The sequence below is a fragment of the Brachycentrus maculatus genome, unplaced genomic scaffold (genome assembly GCF_059751285.1).
Source record: "Brachycentrus maculatus isolate JH-2025_06_01 unplaced genomic scaffold, ASM5975128v1 h1tg000194l, whole genome shotgun sequence".
NCBI lineage: Eukaryota > Metazoa > Arthropoda > Insecta > Trichoptera > Brachycentridae > Brachycentrus > Brachycentrus maculatus.
In genome coordinates, this window is record NW_028280945.1 from 568914 (window position 1) to 578426 (window position 9513).

General features: G+C 33.0%; 1 protein-coding gene across 3 annotated transcripts in view; it reads left to right on the forward strand.

Annotated features, from left to right (window-relative positions):
* Positions 1–7462, forward strand: part of LOC148307705 (uncharacterized) — a 91206-nt gene extending 83744 nt beyond the window's left edge. For all 3 annotated transcript variants that reach the window (XM_088262948.1, XM_088262950.1, XM_088262949.1), the window contains 5 exons: positions 2580–2744; positions 3520–3759; positions 4063–4200; positions 4420–5076; positions 5827–7462. In XM_088262948.1, the coding sequence (XP_088119074.1) occupies positions 2580–2744; positions 3520–3759; positions 4063–4200; positions 4420–5076; positions 5827–5880 (1254 nt within the window). In that variant the 3' untranslated portion in view covers positions 5881–7462. The remainder of the gene's footprint in view (positions 1–2579; positions 2745–3519; positions 3760–4062; positions 4201–4419; positions 5077–5826) is intronic.
* The last annotated feature ends 2051 nt before the right edge of the window (positions 7463–9513 follow it).

Below are 9513 nucleotides of genomic sequence, written 5' to 3' on the forward strand. Positions count from 1 at the left end.
TCTGACTTAAGAGTCCGCGACACTAACCACGGGACCACAACCCGACACAATACTAATTTGCTTTCTGGATTCTATCATTTGAAGCTAATCACATCAATCAGTTCATGAATTTGGTTGCGTAAAGTGTATTTTTGGCTCCTAATATATTTGACAATTAGACATTTTATTTTATTTTTTATTTATTTAAAATAAAATACAAATATATATTCATTTAAAAATTCATTAACACAATCAATATATTTTTTTGTAGAGATCCACTTAGCCATTTTGAGTGTCTTGTCGGTGGAGTTCTTTTTACATATGTTTTTTTTTATTGTTTTTATCTAATACACAAAAATAAAAAATAAACAAAATAAAAAATAAAAATTATTTTACTTTAATTTTCAAAGTATTATTTCTTAATCATTTACCCATTTCTTTATTTTGTCTTCTTTATTTTATTTTGACCTTTTACCTACTTCGGCAACAAATAAAAATGTTTGGAACTATATATTGAAGTGTTCTACTCCCATTTTTAATGTTAATTCTTGGGACCATCAATCCTTCATTGTGGGTAAATCGTGTATCATGGTTGTGATAAAAATAATATAAAAAACTTAAACTGGAAAGAAATATAAATGGAGAATAAGTTATGAACACTATCCCACTTGGGTAACCTAAAATGTAACTGTTACCCATTAGTCACATCTAATATATATACTGAAAATTGTCTTCCCAATATTTTGAGGTAGTGTCGTATTCGCATTGGAGAGGTTAAACTTTACAAGACCCGACCAAAGCAATTACATTGGTGTGATATACTGTGAGGCCAGCACATTCAGATAAGCAGTCCATTCAGCATTCTTACAAGCGCCTATTTCACATTTCTCAGCGTCACCTTACAGCACTGGGTATGATTAGCAAGGGAAAAGGATTAGTATTTCAGTTGTTGATTTAAGAATAATGTCACACACATGTTTTGCAAGAGACCTCACAGATCTTGTGAAATTTGAATATAATTGGTTTACGCAATATGGCTCCATAAGGTTCTAATTCTAATTAGATTTCTTCTTGTTTATTGACCTCAAACCATGGACTTTTCTCAATATACCTTAATATAGGACAATTGTGAAATGTACCATAAGAAAAACTCACATTTTACCAAAAACGTTTACTAAAAAGACTTACTAAGAAAATATGTGCAAAATGTTTTTTTGAGAACTTTATATAAAATACGAACATAAAATATAAGTAAAAAACTAAGATACATGCTATTTGTCGCTACATTCTTATTGTGTGTTGCCTCGGTGCTCTCCATAGATTGAACGTTTATTGTAAATTATACGGAATGTCCCGTAATCTAGGGAACTCTATTCTCCCCCAGATTAACATATTGGTTACGATGTGCTCACACTTATACATTTCAGAAACCTCTTTTTACAGCTGTGTGTACATATTTGTGCATTTCAGAAACTTTATGTTGCAAGGTTAGCACATTTTTGTGCCTGTCTGTTACCTTTAACTTCAAATACAAAAAAATACATCCAAAACATCTAATTTGTCATATTTGCTTTGCTATATAGCAGATAGGTGTCACTATAATACAAAAATATTATCAGTTCTTTTATGTTATCATTATTTTGATGCCATCAAATACTGTCCGCCTCAAATTACAGTTTTATAACCCTAGATTATGGGACATTTGTAAGAGATCCAATTTGTGGGGGTCACGAAGAAACACATGAAAAGAATGTAGTGATAACTAGCATGTATTTTAATTTTTTACCGATATTTGATGTTTGTATTTTATATAAAATTCTCAAAATTGTGTTGCCCTTATTTTGAAAATGTAAATTTTTTGGTAAAATGTGAGATATTTTATTGTCATATATTTTACAATAGTCCCATATTGACACATTGTTGTTTTGCGGTTTTTTCATCACTCCAACCAAAATTAGTATACTAATTAGGGTATACTGAGCACAAGTAACCGCAAACCCTATTTCGATCTGTACAATGTTTTTTGGCATCTCGCGCTCTACCAAAAGTAAGCAAATACAAAGCATACGCATTATATGACGCTTATATAATCGTCTACCATTCTCTACCAACGGTATGTAAATGACGTTTTTAAGCGTTTGCTGCAAACAATGTTTTAAGGTATATTTAAGCAAGTCCAGTGGTCTAGGGTCAACAAGCTTCACTGAAACTGATATGTTAACTTGATCTAAATGCATGAAGGACATGATTAACATGATCTAATATTGGATATATCTATTATATTGTTACGGCGCAATAATTCTAACAACTTGAACTATGACCCCAAGCGCCCGCTAGGGGCAGGGCAGCAGGGGTGTACACGGGGAATGTTTACGTTATACCCTTATGAGATTGATGCAGGGGAGACTGCACACACTTGTCCTTGTACTGTTATAGCGACCTGTTGAATAAACCGATTGCATCTTAATTACGAGTTATTATTACCTTTACCCGAGCCCCGTAATAATATTATAGGAGTGGAACATATTTGATGGGGTACAGATAAGGAGTTTAGGGTTAATGAATAGGGGAAAGGAATTGAATTGTTTCTGTGATTACAGGTAGTAGCACGGGGTCGCAGAAGCGGTGGAGGATATGGTCAGCGATGTACTCCGGTTTCCCTGGACTCCTATAGTCTGGACAATGTGTCGGTGAATGGCTCCACCAGACGCAAGGCACGACGTCCCTCCAAACGCTCCTATGGAAACCCAGCCTACGATGAATCGGTGAGAGACTGCGTCATTCATACTGTAATCTCGAAATTTTGTATTTATATATGTAATTTTGTCCTCCTTATGACCCTATTGGCGTGAAATTTCCTCAGATTAAGCAGATATGAATTTCGAAGTCAACACACATATTGACAGCATTCTTTTCAATACATAAAAATACTGTCACACTCTCCTAATATTCATTGTTTCACTTTTTATTCATTTATTTGTATTATATGACTTAAAAACTGTATTTCACTATTACCGGTTTGGAAGTAGTTCCTTTGATGTTTTTTTAAATATATTTTTATTAGTATTTTTATAATAGAATTTCGGGTATTCTAAAAATCGAGAAGGGTTGAAAATACAGTTAAAAAATACAAACATCTAATATGCGGACTCTACTCTTTTTTGAGACAGTCACAGAAAAAAGTAATATCTGCATTTGTCTCCTTGCACATAAATCTGGTAGACAAGTTTTTCAATTGATTGTAAATTTAATGTTAATTTTAAATTTTTGACATCTCTGACATAGATGACAAAGAATTGGGTTGAATTATGGGTATTTACAGGCCTTACGACCTGTCATAGCGCGTAACATTCACCATTCTGCCCATGATTGACAACCATACTACTCAAATTTTGGAAGGCATACATATATAAACAATATCATGACGTTCCAAGATTGAGTAAATGTAAAATATTTCCTAAGTGGAGACACAGATTTTTAAACAAGTATTTGGACACACTAAAAAAATGAGTAAATTTTCATTTTACTACTTTCTTTTAGGGAGCTACGTCACATCCGATGCAGTTTGCAGCATTGGCCAATTTCTCGTTGGACCAGGAGTCCATTGTCAGCGAGTTCAACGAAATTCCGGTCATCACCGTCAGAGCCGATGAGATCCCCCCCGGCTGCGAGTCCAAGAACCGCTTTTCCAATGTCATCCCTCTTCCAGAGACCAGGGTCACCCTGAAACTTATGCCGGGAGATGATTCTTCGGATTACGTCAACGCCAATTACGTTCGGGTAAATATTTTTATGTAAAGCAAGATAAAAATATACAAAAATCTTTGCCACATTATGATTATACGAGGCCTGTTTGGGGAACAAGAATAAGTCAGAAAGAGTGAGATCAGGTGAGTAAGGTAGGTGGGAAAGAACAGTGAAGAACATTATAAGAAGAAGTAAAATGTTAAATAAATTTTTTGTAATCAATATTTGAAATATTAACTTTCTGATCATTCATTTTATACCTTATAGAAAACTAAGCATAGTGATTTTATTTTATTCAATGTTTTTATTTATAAGTTATGCTTTATTTATATTCAGGGTCCAAAGAATTTAAAGAATTATTACATCGCCTGTCAAGCTCCCATGGGTTCCACAGTCATCGATTTCTGGAGGATGATTTGGGAACAAAATTCCAGGGTCATCTTGATGCTTACGGAGTTTATGGAGAATGGTGTGGTAAGAAGCCTTCATTTTATTTGTATATTTTTTACCATTTGCAAAGTGAAAAATATTTTAGATATCTGAATTTAACTCTCAAGTTTGAGGACTTATTTTTAAAAGCTTAACGATTTAATCCTTACTTAATGACATTCAAATGTAGAAATTTGTGTTACTTTTATTCGTATTATTGTTTAATAGAACTATTTATTTTATGAACTGTATTTTTCTTTGCAGGAAAAGTGTTTCGAATACATTCCTCCGTCAGAAGTATCGGACAACAGAAGAATATTCGGTGACTATAAAATAACGGTTAAGAAGCGCGAAATCCGTGACAAATACATCATTTCGCAGTTGCAGCTAAAAAACCTTGTCACAAGAACTTGGAGAGAAGTCACACACATGTGGTACTTCTGGCCCGCTAAAGGAGTTCCGGACGAAAGTCATTCCATCATCGCTTTCCTCATCGAAGCCCGTAGTTACCTCAAAGCGTCTCAAAATGCAAAAGAATTTGATGAAGATGGTCATGATTCCCTGGTCACTCACAACGGGCAAGGTCCTAATCATACCCAGGTGTCTATAGACCCGGATGAAAGTGTCTCAAACGACGACAGCGAAATTAATATTTACAACGTCCAGAGAGGTGAAAAGTCCAAAAATGGAAATGCCTCGAATGGGACGTTGAGTTATAATGATAGCCCGAAGCGAGGGGGCCCTCTAGTGGTCCACTGCAGTCCCGGGACTGGCAGGACGGGGGCCGTGATCGCTTGTGATATCGGGATTAGAGACTTTGAGATGGTCAGAACTGTCGATGTACCAAAGACTGTGTATAGAATCAGAAGAGATCGGGCCAACAGCGTCCAGACTAAAGATCAATATATATTTATTTATAAGGTGGGTATTATTTCACTCCTATAATAGCACTCCGCTACTGTAGTATAATGGTCAGCATGCTCAGCTACCGTTTTGGAGGTCCCGTGTTCGAATCCCTGGGGGGGGGGGGTCAAATAAATAGAGGTGATTTTTTCACTCCTATATTTATTTCATATTACCCTGGACTAGTACCTGAAGCGGAGGACTGATCACCTTTCCTTCGTGTGTTAACAAATAAGATAACACTGCATTTGTATGATGCAGTGCCCTATGCACTATTGGGGTAGGGATAAGGGTTTGAAGAATGAAGAATAGCTCTCTAGCTAGGTTGATGTGTCCATTGACAGTTAGTATCCTCCTTCTTCCTCTTCTTCTTGGTGTAGGCCTTGTGGCCTGTTTTTAGGAGGAATAAGCCTCCTGCGATGTCCATTCCCAGCTGTCAATCCATCTCTTTGGAGTTGTCTACCTTGGTGTTGGTCATGTAGTATTATGAGAGTGTGTAGTGTAATGCAATTACTATCCAATCATTTGTTTCAAATACTTGAAAGTGGTCTGGTCAAGAGTCGGAATAATCAGCAGGCATGTATGGGGAGATGCATGAATATAGAAGAGGTGAAGATTATGTACAAAGACAGATTGGTGTGGCGTTCTATTCTCACAAAGTGGTGTGGATGTTAGCTACTTAAATAGTTGGTATCCCCTACTGCCCACATCAGTGATTTAGAGCTATTTTATCATAATTTTTCTAATTATTTTTCAATGTTTTTTCAGGTCCTAAGTGAATATGCAACAAAGCTTACAGGAGGAGTTTTGGACTCAATATGATAACACCATGACAATTATTTAGCGTAGAAAATGGTATTATAATTCAACCAAATTTTTATCCTAAGTATTGTTGTAATCTATAAATAATTTAAGTCCTTAAAGGAAGCATACCTTGACCAATGATTTTTTCTAAAGAATCACATTTTTAAGGTAGATTTAAGAATACATTTATTACAACAGTTATCGCAAAAATATTTTGATATTATATATTTTATAGTATTTCTTATATGTACCTTTTCTGATATTTTTATATGCATGTACTTGAAACTCGTATTATGTAACTTTTGTGTTATAATAAATTATCCAAGTAAGCTTTGAAGATGACATCTTTAATATAATATGTAATTACTCCGAAACAAACATTTTCATGCAAGGTAACATATTTATTTTTAAATAATTAGTTTTTATATGTAATCATAGATGAAAATAATAAACACAAATAATTCTGTCTTGCCGTTTGGTTTAAAAATACGCATATTTCATTACAAATGTATATTTTTGTAAAGATTTAGTATAATTTTAATGTAAATAAGTTTATTACGATACGTGAATGCATAAAATGTATGTAACATATGGAAATAATACCTAAAAGACAGTTAATGTTATATAATTTCCTATTTTATCAATAGATTTATGTAAAATTAATGTTAGAAAAATATATTTACTGTCGTTACTCAAAGAACTAACTGGTTTAAAGTGTGTAATCGAAAAAATATTTATTTTAAGTAAAACAAACAAATAAAAGACCTCAATATTTGCAGCTTTATATAAAAATGAAATAAAAATGTGAAATCTTAATTAAAAATTCATTTTATATTGAATGCTTCATATTTTTATAATATTTTTAGTATGTTTAAATATTTGTTAACCAAGGCTGGCATGTTTTTCATTGAGGAGCTATTTATATCACAATTTCATTGGACTCTCATTTCATATTTGGGTTCAAATGGAAGCCAAGAGTTTCAATACTAGACCCGAAATGTGGTGGTAGCTTTCAGTGTACTCTCATATACATGAAGAAGTTTGTTGTAGAAAAATTAAGTTGTACTAGCTTGTGTAATTTTTACACTGCTAATAAGAGAATGCTTGGGGATATATAATGTATGCCTTAACTTAATAAAACAAATTGACATAAAGCAATTTAACCTGTCTGGGAGTATGGCTGTACGTGGTTGTCCAAACGAACCTTTCCTCTGAGGAGTATGGGTGTACATGAACTGCTGCGCTTATAACTAAAGCCTTCTTCTTTCTGGCAACATCCCAGCTTATTGTCCTTGTAGTCTGCTGGGGTCAGCTCTCCTCGTCCTCAGGTTATATGTCCTTCTGTCCTGGATAACGTCACCTAGGCCATGCCTTCGAATCATGTTATCTTCCTGCTTCATCCATGAATTCCTTGGCCTGCCTCTAGATAACTTTCGAGAAAGATCCATTTCTATTGCCTGGTTAACTACACGTTCACTTATAACCAAAGCTTGGTAACATTTATTTCTATAATGCCACTTGTACTGTCATCTGTGGTCATATTTAAGTACTAAAACCAGACTATTTTTCTGTTTAACCCATGACATTTTACAAAAAAAAACTTTGTTATTCTAATATGAAGATGCCAAAATACATTTTTCAATAATTCGCAATTGTCTTTCAAATAATATGCACTGCCATTCATTAAAACTTATAAATTAATAATGTTATTTTCTTTCAAAAATAAAATTTTATCTTTTTAAATACTACTTACTATTCATAGAGTAGTATGCACTCTATATCATTTTGCGAAATGTGTAAGGATATTTAGTTGTATTTATTAACTAAACTGAAAGTATTAAAATGGATACATATCGCTCACTTCTTTCAACAACGTCAAATATCAAAAAACTTGATTTTTCAGGAGATCGTTTCTAAAGTTTGAAAAATAATAAAATGTATTAAAAATAAATATCAAGCCACCTATTGAACTTTTTACTGTGCAACAGATCTTTTTAGGTAAAACCTTCAGGTTTTACCTAAAAAGGTTTTACCTAAAACCTTTCTCCATTTGAAAAATATTTAGTATATTTAAAAACAAAAATTAAATAAAATATTTTCTTCAAAATGGTAAAACAACACTTTCTGCCCTGTAGCGGGTAAATAGTTAAAAATATTCCGCTTTTGCTGGGATATTGTACAATGACGTTGTTGAAAGGAGTGAGCGATGTGTTACTGCAAAGTGATCGTTGAATCAACTAAATTTAATCATCATACTAAGTTTTACTTCATGTCTGTTTTTTATCATTTAGTCCTTAAAGTGCATAATGAACTGTAATGAATCTCTAATGAAAATATTAATTATTCTAGAACTCTAGAATAAATATTAGTTTTTAAAAAATAAGCAATTTTAAGAATTAAGGTAACATAGCTATGAATTTTTTTGTTATGTTTGTGTAATTAAAATTAAGATTTATATCTTTAGTGATATTATTGTTGGTATATTTTGTAATTTTAAATGTTGAAACTCAATAAATGTGATGTGTAAGATTCATCTTTTTTTTTTTTTTCTTTGTAAAACCATTATACAGTGAAACCTCTATCTATCGTTTTTAAAGGGACCTATTGAAATAAACTATGAAGCGGGAAAACAATGAATGCGGGATAAAGAAGTCAATACACAAGGATATACGATTGAGTAAAGACACTGTCCTCCCAATCTGCATAACCATTACTAGGTGGAAATTTCAAAAATACAAGTTTTAGATGTTAATAAATGTATTTATTAAAAAAAAAAATACAAAGTTGAACAGAACCCAAAGATCTTCAGACCTCTTCTGCTGTATCCATCACACAAGCTTTCGATAGTCTGTATCCCACACATTGAAATATTGTCGTCGAATGTAACAAAATTCAGAAAATTAAAAAAAAAGTAAAAAAACAGACAAATTATATCAAATATGTAGCATAATTCAAACGATGAATGCGGTAAAATGGTGGATAGAAACGATCGATGCGATCTATTTTTGTATGAAATGAATTCGGGGTAAAAGAAATAAACGACACATCCGGGAAAACGATTATTCGAGGAACGATAGATAGAGGTTTCACTGTACTAATAAAGCTAAAAGCAGAGGGAAAATGCAGAGGTTCATCAATTTATTTCTCTAACTTTGTACATAGGTAAATAGATTGCCAAACGATGAAAGTATGTTTACGTTGGCAAGCCTGCAGTCATATTTCCATGATTTATAGTTTAATAGGATTCAAAAGAAAATTCAAAAAAGTAATTTCAAACAAAAATATAAAATTTTTGCTTATTAAAAAAAATACGAAGTAGGTCAAAATTGTGATCATTTTTTGAAGGTTGAAGTTAGGTATATACCTATCTTCAACCTTTATGCCTCAAACTAATGAAATCTTTTGGCCCTATCCATACTCAAGTGGTGTATAGGGCACCACATTGAAACACAACATTGTGTAACTTGATCACTGATTATAAAAAGGCACGATTAGTTCTCGGCTCTAGACCTATTGAACTTGGAGTGGAATACTTTGATGGCATTCGGACGACGTAAGTGAAGGAACTCAAGGTGAGGAATATTACTGTAAGATGAAAAAGAAAACGAAGAAGAAACAGTTGGTATTCAATTAAGAATAAATAAAAAAAAT